General features: G+C 51.4%; 6 protein-coding genes and 1 non-coding gene across 7 annotated transcripts; 4 read left to right on the top strand and 3 right to left on the bottom strand.

Moving 5' to 3' along the window:
• Nucleotides 1-33: 33 nt before the first annotated feature.
• On the bottom strand, nucleotides 34-1,737 carry HD556DRAFT_1433377 (glycoside hydrolase family 71 protein; the record flags this gene model as incomplete). Its single annotated transcript, XM_041305215.1, has 7 exons — nucleotides 34-294; nucleotides 349-503; nucleotides 558-741; nucleotides 794-1,039; nucleotides 1,087-1,366; nucleotides 1,417-1,476; nucleotides 1,532-1,737. The coding sequence occupies 7 exons, from the start codon at nucleotides 1,735-1,737 to the stop codon at nucleotides 34-36; spliced, it is 1,392 nt and encodes a 463-aa protein (XP_041157240.1).
• Nucleotides 1,738-2,919: 1,182 nt separating this feature from the next.
• Nucleotides 2,920-3,860, bottom strand: HD556DRAFT_1433376 (Fcf2 pre-rRNA processing-domain-containing protein; the record flags this gene model as incomplete). The annotated part of the gene is made up of 4 exons (XM_041305214.1): nucleotides 2,920-3,138; nucleotides 3,192-3,374; nucleotides 3,431-3,608; nucleotides 3,655-3,860. The coding sequence occupies 4 exons, from the start codon at nucleotides 3,858-3,860 to the stop codon at nucleotides 2,920-2,922; spliced, it is 786 nt and encodes a 261-aa protein (XP_041157239.1).
• Nucleotides 3,861-4,465: 605 nt separating this feature from the next.
• HD556DRAFT_1242511 (uncharacterized protein) lies at nucleotides 4,466-6,622 on the top strand (the record flags this gene model as incomplete). The annotated part of the gene is made up of 2 exons (XM_041298287.1): nucleotides 4,466-4,798; nucleotides 4,898-6,622. Coding segments are annotated over 2 exons (2,058 nt in total), but the record flags the coding sequence as incomplete, so codon positions are not given.
• Nucleotides 6,623-6,760: 138 nt separating this feature from the next.
• On the top strand, nucleotides 6,761-7,357 carry HD556DRAFT_1197227 (uncharacterized protein; the record flags this gene model as incomplete). Its single annotated transcript, XM_041296303.1, has 1 exon — nucleotides 6,761-7,357. A coding segment is annotated over one exon (597 nt), but the record flags the coding sequence as incomplete, so codon positions are not given.
• A 4,299-nt stretch (nucleotides 7,358-11,656) lies between these two features.
• Nucleotides 11,657-12,246, top strand: HD556DRAFT_1310677 (uncharacterized protein; the record flags this gene model as incomplete). Its single annotated transcript, XM_041300444.1, has 2 exons — nucleotides 11,657-11,769; nucleotides 11,835-12,246. The coding sequence occupies 2 exons, from the start codon at nucleotides 11,657-11,659 to the stop codon at nucleotides 12,244-12,246; spliced, it is 525 nt and encodes a 174-aa protein (XP_041157236.1).
• Nucleotides 12,247-12,606: 360 nt separating this feature from the next.
• Nucleotides 12,607-13,916, bottom strand: HD556DRAFT_1392291 (uncharacterized protein). Its single transcript, XM_041303576.1, has 2 exons — nucleotides 13,439-13,916; nucleotides 12,607-13,384 (listed from the first exon to the last, which is right to left on the bottom strand). The coding sequence occupies exons 1-2, from the start codon at nucleotides 13,855-13,857 to the stop codon at nucleotides 13,075-13,077; spliced, it is 729 nt and encodes a 242-aa protein (XP_041157235.1). The 5' UTR covers nucleotides 13,858-13,916; the 3' UTR covers nucleotides 12,607-13,074.
• A 311-nt stretch (nucleotides 13,917-14,227) lies between these two features.
• Nucleotides 14,228-14,358, top strand: HD556DRAFT_t88. Its single transcript has one exon. It is a non-coding gene; the product is annotated as a tRNA-Ile (tRNA).
• Nucleotides 14,359-14,697: the final 339 nt, after the last annotated feature.

Here is a 14,697-nt window from a genome sequence, read left to right as displayed (position 1 = left end):
ATTTGTCGAGAATAGCGAATGCTGAACATGAGATTAAGGAGAGGCAACAACGAGGACATTAAAGTTATATGTCGTCGGGTTAGCCTCAAAAGTGAAGTCTGTTGCCTGCAGATCAATGACGGTCTGCCCTCCTCGGGTTAGTGTGCCAGACATAGTCCCGCCGGGTTGTATGGGTACAGCTAACTTAGAAACGCCGGCCGGGACGTTGAAAGTTTGTGATTGACTAGACGAGGTCGAGAGTACGACTGTGGCAGGGGAGGTCGCCAGAACCACGGCCCAGACATTGTCTGAAGTCTAGATTTATCGCAGTTGAGATAAGTACCCCATTGATATGAACAAAGCACATACAATCTGGTAATTGGTTGGTTTTCCAACTGGGTCGTTTGACGCAGAAGCCGAGGCAGCATGTGGACGCGACCACATTATGAGCTGGTCTTTGGCCGGAGTGGGGTATGATCCTGTCTTGAAGGCTGAGGCGTAATAAGACGTAAGATTGAGCCAGCCTAAAGGACCTAAGTTAGCATTCGGATCATCTGTATAAACTAGTAAATGCGCACCAGTGTGATCATTGCCATCAACCCAGGCTTGACTCATGGGTTGGGCGCCCTCTATCGGACCAATGTAATGCGACTCTCCGAAATCATTCCAAGAAATGATTTGTACGATATCTACCTGGTCGCGGATTGTGATCAACGACTCCCACCGAGTAGCGTACAAGTGATCATCGCTGAGATAAATCCACTACATGAGCCTTGTCAGCGTCCGCAACATGTACGACGGAAGGGCGACCCACGTTTTTGTTGTAAGTTGACGGGCCATAATGGGTAAAAAACCACGGAGACACAGCTGCCATGTACGTTTTACCACCGCCCATTGCACCCAAGCTCGAGATGTATGTATCATCCGGAGTCGTTGACCCGATGACATTAGACAATGCAGAGCTGACGGTGGAGGATAGACCACTAGCGATGTCTCCAAGCAGACCAGGTATGGACGATACATATGAAGTCGTAACTTGAATTGGCCATCCGGAATTCCACTGAGAACAATTAGATTGATGCAGAATGTGATACTGGAATAACCTACATTGAACATGCCATCAATCACCCCACTGTAGGTATTGAACTGTGATGGATCGACGAAAAATGATGGCACAAAATGAACTGCGGAAGATCCTGTCAACTGTTGCACAAATTGAGTAGACCATCCAGAAGCGACGGATCCCTGTCCGAAAGTGCAAGTTTCGCCAGAGAAAGTTGAGGCCATAACGCGGCCATTGTAAAGCAGCTGATTGGGGTGCGTGGCATAGGTTGTTATATAAGTACGAAGATTTGCAGCGTCGGAAGCTGTGGTGCAAGGCAAAGAACTGTACGAATGATGATCTGCTAAAGAAGATGAAATGAATAATTAACTTACGACATATCAAAGGACATGAAGAGCTTGAAACCAGTTCCAGACTGGAGAGCGGCTTGATAGCTAGTGATTTGGTGAATCAGAAGTCCATTACTCAGTTAAAAACATAGGGACTTACGCATTGGCCACCTGCGAAGGCTGCCAAGAATCCACTCCTACGTTCAAAGCAAAGCCGTCGATTCCGCTGGAATGCGCAAGAAAGATATCCGCAAGCCAATTATCCATAGTATAGGGGTATGAATTTCCGACCATGAAGTGTGCAATAACATATTTCGATGATACAGGAGAGCTTGTACCAGTGGGTGCCTGGGAAGTTGTTGTCATAGTTGCCGGAAAAGAAGAAGAACTTGCAGGTGTCACGCTGGACGATGGTCCAGCAGACGAATTGAGGAGAAGTACAGGCTGCACAGCAGAATTGCATGAAAATCGGTGGTTGAAATGGTTTATGTGTCTGTCAGTCCTCAAGGGAGAAGCTAGGGAAAGGACGACAAAAGAAAGAAAAATGAGTGGAAAGTGCACAAGCATTGCTGGTGACACCATGAGTGAAACGAGTGTTATTAGGAAGTGAGTGGAAACCTGAAGGTTAATAAGGAGTTTGCGGCGCAGCCGACACGACTCAAGGATGCTGGTAAGTAATGAGAGAAAAAGAAGGGTTTGGACTCATTCTTATTATATATTATCGTAGGGCGCTTGATCCTAGTTAATGTACACAGAACGTCACGCGTCGAACATAAGCTGAGAACAATGACAACTGCCGTCACGGTCCGCCCGGCTACACCGAGCTTATTGTTCCATGTGACTCATCACGTGACCTCGACAACATTTAATTCCCAAGTCTTTGACATGACAGATATCGGGGGTTTTACCTCTTGCAAAATTTCAATCAAAAAGTAGATCAAGCGAAAGCTCATTCAAGTCCCAATGTACGACCTCGGCTTCGTATACGGTGTGCTTGCGGTCGAATCCTAGATGGTATTTTAGTATACGCCTTCACGGGTTAGTACGGCTGCAGCTCCTACCCCTCCACCGTGACTTGAGCCATCCGTGCATATTTGAATATTGTCGGTAAGTTCTCGTTGCTCTTTGATTGCGTCCTTTTCCTTGGGGGAGGTGTGTGCACGGTAGACTATTGGTTGCTTTTTGACCGAGTTTTGCAGCGGATCTATCGTTTCGACATTGTCGGGGTATATTTGGAAGGACGCTATTAGGTTGTGGAGTGATGAAGGGTGCCGGGATATGTTTCAGTGCTTGACAACGTGTTTGAGATGTGGGTGGAGAGGGTGGCGTTGGGGTAGAGTGGCGAGGCGTATCGCAGCTCGATGGCATGTCTTCTGGAGGAGAAGGGGGGGGTGCAGTAGTTTGGTGTGCGTGTCTTTGCCGTTCCTATGGATCCCCTCTGTTCTCTTGTCGAGTCGTCGCGGAATATTAGTTTGAACCATAAGTCAGCGCCATATGTGAATTTCAGTACTGCTACTGTGAGATATAACTGGCGCATGGAGAATGTAGTTACCACTTCGGCCTGCGCAACGCCTTCTTTTGGTGTAAGGTATTCTTTCCTCTCGCGCCCCTCACCACCTGCAGGTCCTCAAACTTCCTCTTCGCATACCGTCGTGCTTCCGCATCATCGACTAACTCGTCGACCAAAGTTCTCTTGCGATGAGCACGAGGAAGGTTGTCCGTACTTGCTGTGCCGAATGGCGTGTTCGTAGTCACAATAGTACCGATCTAAACCAACAAAATAAGCCTCTACGATACGATAGATCGTGTTGAAAACCTACAGCAAAATGTTTCGGGAGTCCTTTGATACCCTTCCCATCGCCGTCGTCTTTACGGTAGAAGCGTTTGGGATCAAGTTGATTGCGCAGGCGAAGAGCCTCTACTTCACGATGCAATCGAGGGAGATCGGCTTCAGCGGGTGCTGGAAGGTCAAACCAGCTTGGTCCAGCGGTTTGGTTTCTCGTCTGAAAAAATATATGTCCATGAGTCCTTCAATTGATACGGTCATAGTGAGACTTACAGGTGTTTTGCCGGTAAGCGTTGGTTTTGGAGGGGGTGCAGGAGCAATGGTTCCAGAGGTACTTGCCTCTGCGCGCTGTATGTCCGGGTCTCGTACAATAGCAGGCGCGTCGCGTCGATCTTTGGAAAATTCGAAATATGCAGGGGGAAGCTCCCCGGGATCCAATGGCGGCAATGGTCTATAGCGAAACTCAGCAAAATAATGAAGCATATAACATGCAATACCTTTCCGATTCGTCGCCACCCAATTTGATAATGTCTTCTCCGTCACCAAACACATGTGCCCTTTTCAACTTGACCGCCTCTCGAATATTTGACCTTGCGGTGTCTAAAAGAGACCGCAAGTAAGCATCGTCCAAGTCCGAGTCCGAGTCCGAGTCCGAGTAGGATGAATTTGAGCTAGTGTCAGACGAAGAACTTTCTGACGCCATGTCTTTTGTTGTTATTCCGTTTCGTTGAGCCGTTGCAGGCAAGGTTGACATCGTTTGAGATGGTGAGAATGTATTGACGTAGTCGATCTCGAAGTGATTTGGCAGGCGAAGCGCACGAAGCATGGATGGATTTGAATGTGACTCACACCGTGACGGTGCATACATGTAACGGTCACTCAGAGATCGTGCTCGTCACTGACTGCTTCTCACCCTTGTCTAAAACGTATTGGACTCATTTATTCCTATAGCTACAGCTACTCTACTATATGCTCGGCCGACGTACTTACTACCCGGTTCTGTCCCCACTGCCTCTCTTTACCGTTATCACCCGAGCTTCAGTAGTATAAAAGCAGAGTCCATTCGTAGTCGTACAGTAGTGTTTTCTGGACCCAAATATCAGACTTTTATCCTGTTATTCCCCGAGAACGTTCTTCTCTTGTGCCATTGACTTCGAGCTTCGCGAGCTAAATAGTCACTGTCACATCTTTTTTAACATCCAAAAGTCTACCCACTTTTCCATAACAAACCTTCGATAAAACTCCTCGTCCCTGGAACGATTACGGTTAGGCCCACCGTAAAGTACCACGACGAAACAAAACCATACCATGTCTTCGCACTACAACCTTCGATCCCAACGTTCCGCAACGCTGAATGCTGAACAAACGATCCCTGGGACTCTAGTTGAGTCTCCTTTAACTGAAGTTAGCACTAACGATGCAACCCCAACCCCGTCCCCTACCGAGAGATCCTTCTCGCGTCTGGGTGACTCCGTTCTCAGACCCGCTCGCTCCTATAGCGACGTGGTACAAACGAGGTCCGATACGCCCCAGCCAGAGGCAGGAGTGCGTTCGGCTAGCGTCGATAGCGCAATAACTGGTCGACGTCAGTCGACCGGTGTAGTAGAAAATTGGAATGACGAACCTGTTAATAACCCGTTCGTCACTACCAGTGAATCCTCGGCAGAGTCAGAGACTGGAACACCATGGCAAACGGTCAAGGACCGCCGAATTAAGTCTAGACGGACAGCTAAAAGCAAGCCCAAGACAAAGGGTCAGATAGAACCCGACTTAGTGAGAGAAGCAGAAAAATATCTCACCCAAGAAGAGAAACAACGTATCTCTGATAGGAGACGCCTTGAAGAAAGGGCTCGCGTAAGTGATCAAACGTCGTCCTCACCTGACGAAGGCCCATCTAAAGGAAAGGGTGCGGACCCCCGGAATTGGGGCAATGCAAACCTAGATGGATCCGAAGTAGACCTGGAGGCTCAGAGAGAAGCGTTAGCCACTTGGACAAGATCCAAGGAGTGGGCACAGGAAAACCCACGGGAGCAGACAGATTCTGAAGAGGACAGGAGGGATCCTGTCCAGGCGGCCATCAGGGCCACTGAGAAAAGGATCACTGAACAATTCGAACATCAGATCCATCAGCTAAAAGAGCGGCTGAGGGAGGCCGATAAACTCACCAGGGATAAGACTAAGGTGCTTCCGAGCCGGTCCACCGTTCGGAAAACGAGCGATAAGGAAAATCGTCACCCGGTAAGAGAGATGGTCGAGAAGGCTGCTAGTCAGCCTGCCAGGAAACATGGATTACGGGAGACCCCTCCCGCTATGGATGCAGCCGCCCAGATAGCCCCAAAAAGTTACCTGGGCCGGGCATTTGAGAGCATGACCCAGAAGAAGGGGAAGGGGGCTAAACCCACCCGAGTGCATTTCCCAGACGACTCATCGAGTGACTCTTCCGATTCCTCCACCACCACTCAATCTTCATCAAGTGAACTGTCGAGTGAGAGCGAGGACAGCTCATCCAGTTCCTGCGATAGAGGAAAACGTGCCTCTAAAAAACGGCATAAGACCAAGAAACGCAAAACTAAACGAAAGACTACCCTGAAACCCATCCCCCCAAAGGAGTACGATGGTTCGGTCGACCCACGGGCGTTTCACCGTTTCATAACAGAGGGAACTGCGTATGTGGAGGACGGCAACGTACCACGGGGGAGACGAGTGTTCGTGCTATCATACTACCTTAAAGGAAAAGCACATGACTTCTATGTCCGGCAGGTGTCAGACCGGCCGGGGGAATGGAGACTCAAGGAATTCTTCACGGAGTTATTCAATTATTGTTTCCCGCTTGACTTCCGTACGAAACAGCGTAAGAAACTGTACCGATGCTACCAGGGCGACCAGCGAGTCCGAGATTACCTATCAGAACTCAACGAACTATGGATGATGATTGGGAACGTACCTGAAAGAGAGAAGGTAGTCAAATTCTGGTTCGGCCTGAGTGCCAGTATCCAGAATGAGCTCTACAAGATGCAGCTAAACCCGGAAGTGTCCTCGTTGAGCGAGGTCCAACGCATCGCCGAGATAATCGAGCTGGCCGAGTCTGCCGTTTCCAACGGTCGCGGCCGTGAAGAAGGACCCAAGGCCCCTAAAAAACAGGGCAAGGATCCTAAAGGTCACGGGCAGCCGAAAGGCGAGGCACCCCGAGGATCCGACAAGGGGAACCATGGCCAGAGGGACAAGCAGTCATCAGGCTCGAGTCGCAGGGATAGAGTACATCGACCTGCACAGAGTAAGCGCTCAGAACGTCCTAAAGACGAAAAGATGAGCCGCGAGGAGCACGACCGTCTTGTATCCGAAGGACGATGTTTTATCTGCAAAGAGGCAGGACACATGTCCCGTCAGTGTCCTAAACGGATCACAGTGCCGTCGACTCACAAGGATAAGCCACCCGGAGTGCCTAACTACGCCATGCACATAGAAACGGGGCTGGACGGAGAACGTCAGGCTCTCGAAGACAGCACCGAATTGATCACCGAGATTCCTCTGAACGTCGCGCTCCTGCAGTACGAAATACCTAAGAAACCGGTCTACCGAACGTGGGGAGTGGCTGATGAGCCTATAGGCGATCCGTTAGCGCGCCGTGCTGAGGAGATACTAAGACAGAGCGCACCTTATCCAGGGGACGACTTGACAAGTGAAGAAACCTTTGCTAAGGACAGGTTCTTGATCTATCGGATATCAGCCGTCCGTCACATCATAATGGACCATGGAACTCACCTGAAGGAAGAGTTAGAGATTCCTTCCTTCCTGCTGCGTAACCCAGCGTTCTTCGTGGGTGACTGGTATGCAAATCGCCTGGCTGAGGACTGCGAAGTACCTAAGTCCATGAGGCGCTGTATGCAACGCTGTAAGCCGATGGGAGACCCTATAGCTGATCGTGTCGAGGAGATATTGAACTGGGAAACTCGGTTTCCGGGAGAACCAATTGAAGATCGGTTCATCTGCCATCGAACAGCCTATGGCGATGACATCATCTACGAGATATTGGATCAAGAACTAAACTATGTGCTGAGGGCGGAGGATCATTTCCTCTGTAATGAGAAGTTGAATGTAGCTCACTGGTACGCGAAGCACCTGTTAAAGGGCTACAAGCGACTGAACACGCTGATGCTAAGCAAAGAGTTGGAGTGGGAGAATCACCACTTCCGGTCGTTGGAGACTGGTGATCTCAGTCCAATGGAGTGCGCGCTGGAAGGTGTAGTACATCAGCTCTACGCGATCCCAGACATGCAGTTCGAAGGGACGGCTCACCGTTTCCAGTTAGTCGAACTGAATGGTCAGCAGGTAGCGCCAGGGAAGTACCCTGCCATACAACGTAACTCGGCGATAGCCCGAGACTTCAAACGACTCATCCCCAAGCCTGTCGTCGTGGTGGCCCATGTGAACGGCTGCCCGGTCCGAGCCCTTATCGACACAGGATCGCTGGCCGACTTCATGTCTTCCACACTAGCGGATCAGCTGAAGGTGAAACGGATACCTCTAGAGAAGCCACTCACCATCCAGCTGGCCGTGCAAGGGTCGCGCTCCAAGGTGAACTTCGGGGTTAAGGTGCAGCTAGCTTATCAGCACATTAAGGAAGAAAGATTCTTTGATATCATAAACTTACAGAATTATGATTTAATCCTGGGGACGCCATTCCTCTTCCAACATCAAGTTACGGTCGGCCTGAACCCGTCCCGGGTGATGGTAGGTAGCGACCGCGCATTACCGGTCAAGGGCGAACAGGTAGCTGTCCTGGAATCGAGGGCGGCAGGGGCCGTCGAGGAAGATCTGACCCGTGCACGTCAACAGCTTTGCGAGCTGGCCCGGCCACTGTGTGCCAAGGCCAGCACCACCGGTTTGCCCCCTTTAAGGGCGATCAATCATACAATTCCCTTGATAGATCCGGAGAAGACTTACCGTTGGAGGCCTTCTCGTTGCCCAGAGCCCCTGCATCCGCAATGGGGGGAGAAGCGACAAGCTTACCTAGCGTCAGGCCGCTGGCGTATGACGAGTGCCGGCAACACCATGCCCATGTTATTCATCCGGAAGCCGGGCACGGATAAACTACGCACCGTATTCGACTTGCGGGAGCGCAACACTAATACGCGCAAGTTATCATCTCCCCTACCGGACATTGATGGGATCCTTCGCCGGGTCGCGAGGAGACAGTACCGGTCCATCATAGACGGACAAGACGCCTATGAACAGATAAGGATAGTGCCCGAGCACGTCGAGCGCACAACGGTCACTACCCCCGACGGAAACATGGTTAGTACTGTGCTACAGCAGGGGGACTGTAACGCACCCGCTACATACCAAGCCCTTATGAACCACCTATTCGGCGAGTTCATAGGCCGGTGGATGGACGTCTACCTCGACGACATCATAATATACTCTGAAACGTTAGCGGAGCACATGGAGCACGTGAGAACCGTCCTACGGATCTTAGAAAGAGAGAGACTTTACCTCAGCGAGAGTAAGTTGCAGTTCCTATGCAAGGAACTTAAGATCTTGGGCAGGGTCGTGGACGACGACGGGATCCGTATGGACCCCGCCAAGGTAGACAAAATCCTCGCCTGGAAGACACCTACCAACCGCGACGCACTCAGGAGTTTCCTGGGTGCTGTCGGGTTCCTGGCAGATGACATACACCGGGTCAGAGTCCCGATGGGCACGCTTGCCGAGGTTACGGGTGACACGGTGCCGTTCCGTTGGGACTTCACCCAGCAGAGAGCTTTCGACGAAGTTAAACAATATGTCGCGACTTGTGCGAAACACTCACGGGTTCCACTGGACTACTCCGCCGACGCGGACCCCATATGGCTGATGTCCGACGCAAGTGGTAAAGGCATTGCTTGCGTGATCGCCCAGGGTGTCGAATGGAAAACAGCCCGGGTGGCTGCATTCTACAGCGCCAAACTGAACCCAGCGCAGCAGAACTACCCCGTTCATGAGCAGGAGATGCTGGCTGGTGTTGAGGGGATGCTGCGGCACCGAGACATCCTACAAGGGGCACGGTTCACCTGGTTGACCGACCACAAGGGGTTGATCCACTTACTGCAACAGCGAGACCTGTCCGGACGACAGGCTAGATGGTTGGAAAAGCTGGGGGAGTTCGATTTCACCGTCAGATATCTGCCGGGGATCGAAAACGTCTTACCTGATGCGTTGTCCAGGATGTATTCCTTCGATGCACCAGGTACAGTGCGGGCTCCCAGTGAGTTCACATCCCATGATGAAGGGAGCACGGGAACGACGGGCGGCACGCTGCCCAGCCTGATATCCATGCCAGTACTGGTGGGTATGGAAGCCAGAGCACTGGATCCCCCCAGGCGGAGTTCACGTCTGGCAAGTTCTGGCGCTGACCAGGGGACGATGGTCAGTCCCCACTGAGGCGGTCAGTAGCGTCCGGCGAGGACGCGATATTATCAGTAGCGAACCTGCCAGTAGCGACCGACGAGGACGCGGTACTACAAGTAGTGACCCTGCCGGTGGCACCCAACAAGGACGCGTTACTATCCCTAGCGACCGACGAGGACGCGTTACTAAGGTTCGGGAAGTGCCTTCACCTGCAGAGACAGGGCGGCCGGAGACGGCAGCTGAGTTTCGCGAGGCGAATGGCTCCCCATTTCGTCCTTAGAGGCCCTAAGGAACGAAAGGAAGGGGGGGATGCTGGACAGAAGACCAATCAGCAGTCGCCTCTAGACGTGGGCTGCACCAACGAGCCCGGTGAGGATGCACCAAACATGACGAGGTTCCCGGCGGTTTATCCGGACGAAGATGAGCTGATAGTTGGTATCAGGAATCAGTACGCCAGGGACCCGTTCTTCAGACAGATTTTGGACTCACCAACGGAATACCGGAATTTCCAAGTAGATGAAGGCCTCATCCACCTGCGTCTGAAAGACAAAACATTATTATGCGTACCAGACGTGAAAATACAAGAACGCACCGTCCGGGAGATAGTCATATCCCAAGCTCATTCCTTACTAGCCCACCTAGGCGCCTCGAAGACGTTGACCTACCTACGCGACCACGTATGGTGGAAGACAATGGTGAACGACGTCAACGCATATTGTGCGTCGTGCATGACCTGCAAGAGAAGTAAACCGTCCAATCAGAAACCGTACGGTCTGCTAAATCCCTTACCTGTCCCCACAAGACCCTGGGAGTCGATAGGAATGGATTTCATCGGTCCGTTACCAATGTCTAAGGATCGCAATGGTGAATATGACTGCCATAACGGTGATCATAGAATTGCTCACTGGGATGGTGCATCTCGTGCCCAGTAGAGTCAACTACACGGCCAAGGAGGTGGCAGAACTTGTGTTTGCCGAGGTATACAAACATCATGGCCTACCTCGAGCAATTGTAAGCGATCGCGATGTGCTGTTCACAAGCACGTTCTGGACTCACATGAACAAGTTGCTGGGCATTAACCAGCGAATGTCGAGCGCCTACCACCCTGAGTCCGACGGGTCCACAGAGCGGGTGAATCGGACCATCGGGCAGATGGTCAGAGCCATAATTTCCCCCACCCAAACGGACTGGGTAACGAAACTGCCGGCCATAGAGTTTGCCATCAATACGTCAAGCTCTGAGTCAACAAAAGAGTCACCTTTCATGCTGAACATGGGCCGTGTGCCCCGGGCCATGGTTTGGAACAATCTGTCCAAGGACGAATATCCCAGTGTGCGTGTCTACCTGCAGAAGATGAAGAGCGCTACCATGAAGGCGCATGACTCAATAATAGAGGCCCGTGTGAAACAAACGCGGAACGCAAACCGAAGACGTCAGCTATGTCCGTTTAAGGAAGGAGATTTGGCCTACGTGTCAACAAAGAACATGTCCTTACCCAAGGGCCTAGCTCAAAAGTTCTCTCCAAAGTACATCGGACCCTACAAGCTGACACGCGACTATGGCAACAACTCATTTATGCTGGAGCTGCCGAACCGACTAAGGCAACGAGGTATTCATCCTGTCTTCCACTCGTCGTTGCTACGCATCCATATCCCTAACGATGATCGATTGTTTCCTGGACGGACTGACTCACAGGTATTCGACTTCGGAGATCTACCCGACCGCGAGTGGACGGTTGACAAGATCCTGTCCCACTCCGGCACGAAGGAAGGGGCGTTGTTTGAGGTAAAGTGGCGAGCGGGCGATGTGACCTGGCTGCCATATGAGCAGATTTCTCACCTAGCTGCTCTGGCCGAGTACCTGGACTTACTAGGTGTTCCTGACATTCGGAACTTAACGGACGGTGAAGGGAGTCCTCCTAACGACGACCCTCGATCATATTTGGGGCACGTTTCGCTAGAGGACCGAGCTGACTTAAATACAGCCTCAGCTCCCTCATATCCCACCAACCGTCCTAGCACCCACATCACCCCTTCACATCTCAACACCAACCAACCCACCTCAGCCTCTCATCTATCCTGGTTTGAGGACGGTGAAATCAGCTTATTCGCCATGTCCCACGCCCCCGACGAATCCCAGCTTCTCTACTTCTCGGCGTATGGCCAGGACGTACTAGTTGGCAACCCCGAAAACGAGGACGATACTCACCTTGTGACGCGCGAGCAGTTCAGGCTCTTCGTCGCCTACTCTCATGCTCTACGCAACAAACCCCCCACGCTCGACCCCCTAGCCCCCTGGGCTATGAGTTCTTCGCCCACGCTTTCAATAGCGAGGGGTTGCAGTCCACGGCATCGTACCTTGACGAGTCCGGCGCGGTGGTGAGCATCGGGTCTGCCCTAGAGGCCACGGACGTCATCAGCGACGAAGAAGATAGTGAGATCACTGTGTCCACCTCCCGTATGGAGCAGATGGAGAAGATGGTGTGGCACACTGCGATCAGCGCCGCCCATCAACGAGAGAAGATAGAGCAGAGACGCGCTGGTCAGAGGAAGGAGCGCAACTTCGGGCGTAAGCAGACGCAGAAGCTCAATAAAAGGGGGCTGGGGAGGGTTCGAAAACAACCCGACCTGCCCACTACATACCCGGTGATGGGTTCCTCCTCCGTGGCGCCCCCCGAGGAGGCTATGGCCGAGATGGACTGACGTCCTTAGGTCAGAGAAGGCGAGGGAGACGTAGGTCACCCTGGAGGGGGAGATGTAACGGTCACTCAGAGATCGTGCTCGTCACTGACTGCTTCTCACCCTTGTCTAAAACGTATTGGACTCATTTATTCCTATAGCTACAGCTACTCTACTATATGCTCGGCCGACGTACTTACTACCCGGTTCTGTCCCCACTGCCTCTCTTTACCGTTATCACCCGAGCTTCAGTAGTATAAAAGCAGAGTCCATTCGTAGTCGTACAGTAGTGTTTTCTGGACCCAAATATCAGACTTTTATCCTGTTATTCCCCGAGAACGTTCTTCTCTTGTGCCATTGACTTCGAGCTTCGCGAGCTAAATAGTCACTGTCACATCACCCAAGCCAACCCGTGACCCGTAGCACCCGACCCGCACGCTACCCGCAGGTTCCACCCGGGCGGGTACCCGGGCACTCTCTACCCATGTCAGGCCCTACTGATATCTCGGGCTACAATTCATTGGTAATATGGGTACGACTAAAACACGGTGGTCTATTCACGTCAGATACCAAACAATAACATAGACACTAGAGCAGCATTCAAAACATGGACGTGATGTCGAGAACGAGCAAAACCAGCAGCAAGAATAGTAACGACAAAGCTTGAAAGATGCAGAAACTGAAGGACATAGAGATACGCTGTAAAACTGGATGGCTATGAGTGAGATGTTGGTAACAAATGCAGCAGGTAATTAATTTGGAACAGTAAATAGGTAACGGGGTTATTGATGCACGAGAGCGAGTGCGCAACCAGGCGCAATGTCCAAACAAGCGGCACTTATCGAAGCGCGTTCAGCTTTCCTTCATCTCTTCATCGATGGTGCTTCCAAAATAACACTTATGAGCAGGGGTGGAGGAGATACCAGGCGACATATTGGATGAGAAGTGCATCGCAGAATCAGGGCTGAGTAATCCGGAAGTGTTAGGACCGGATACAAAATAATTCATGAGGGGTTGGCAAGGAACAGGTATGATGAGCGCGGGAGGCGCGAGAGTACGCGTGTATTTTGCGGATGGTAATGGTGATGGCGGTGGAAGTGGAGGAAGAGGGGCAGTAGGAGGCGGAGCGAGTGGGACGGTCCGCTTGACTGCACGACGCAGGCTGCACAACATGAATATTAGAAGACATACAATTACAGGCATTGAAGCCACTCACCGCAGTGGAGGGCCTGCATTCAGACTGCCACTCCTTAATCTTCCGAAAAGACTGCTGGATTCTGAAGCGTTCTCTGCGACGCTGCCTGCACGACTCCGGGTGGGAGACATGATGCCAGTGCGCTGAAGCGCGCTGCCCGCATTTCGGGTCGGGGATTTGATAAGAGCCATCGGATTCGCGCCAATATTCATGCTACTGCGACGCCTGCGCATGCGAGAACGGTCAGCATTCGCAGTGGGTATTGCAACAACGTTATTTGAGTTGCCACCGGGTGTGGGCGTCACGCTCAGATCGCGATCGACAGGGTGCATAGGACTGGATGGCATTGGCATGGGCGAGGAGGGTGGTGCAGGAGTTGTTGCTCTTGGATGGTAAGGCGCGAGAAGGCCAGAAGAAAAGAAGGCAGAATAGGTGACCATCGTTAAAATCGAAAAGGTCTGTCTGAATTGAAGATGTTGGTCAAAGAACAAGTTGAACCAAACCGAATTTGAACTTCTTCTCGATAAGGATATTATACAAGGGACGTTGATTTTCATTTCGCTAGAAAGTTCTGCCTTATTGTCACCGGTACCTCTCAGGCTAGCGAAAACTGAGTACTGAAGTGAGATCTGCTGCATCTGCACTGCACAGGAGTAATCGATGCCAACAGCATAATTCACCTGTCCGATATCGCAAGCTTGCACTACTAGCTAGCAGCTAAGTCGTAACGTAACCTACATTTAAATGATATTATGTAAAAACGGAAAGGTTGCCCAACCCTTTTGACACCTTTGCTACACGGCAAAACAAGGCCGACTAGCTCAGTTGGTTAGAGCGTCGTGCTAATACGGTTCATTGATAAAAGTGTTTATGGTACAATTTCACGCTCTTATCGATGGACTTGATACGCGAAGGTCTTGGGTTCGATCCCACGTTGGCCAATCTTTTTGTAGACTCTTGTTGCCTTCAGCACCGTCTAACTTGGTTCTAGGCGTTCGTGAATACTCTTTTGAACGTCACAGGGACGACAGACCTTTAGTTGAATGTTCGACAGGCTAGTGATGCCCAGTGAGGTTGTGGCCTGCCAGTATAGGGTACAGGCTGTATTACGTCATCTGCCGCATTCTTACTACGCTCTGCGATCCATCAACACGATTGCTCGTGTGTTAACCGAGCCAACATGTTCTTTATCGTGAGTACCTCTCTCCGAGAGATCCATCACCATTCAATCCGTCATAACCAAACTTCAATGCTCAGAAAGAGTTGACGCATACAATTCT

Source organism: Suillus plorans (assembly GCF_016647745.1).
Source record: "Suillus plorans strain S12 chromosome Unknown HD556scaffold_51, whole genome shotgun sequence".
NCBI lineage: Eukaryota > Fungi > Basidiomycota > Agaricomycetes > Boletales > Suillaceae > Suillus > Suillus plorans.
This window is presented reverse-complemented; position numbering and strand designations above follow the sequence as displayed.

Bases quoted from the DNA above. Each gene is read 5' to 3' on its own strand.
- HD556DRAFT_1392291 (XM_041303576.1), bottom strand. From the start codon at position 13,857: ATGGTCACCTATTCTGCCTTCTTTTCTTCTGGCCTTCTCGCGCCTTAC. The intron at 13,385-13,438 runs GTGAGTGGCTTC...CATGTTGTGCAG, and splicing joins AATGCAGGCCCTCCACTGCG to CCTGCGTCGTGCAGTCAAGC.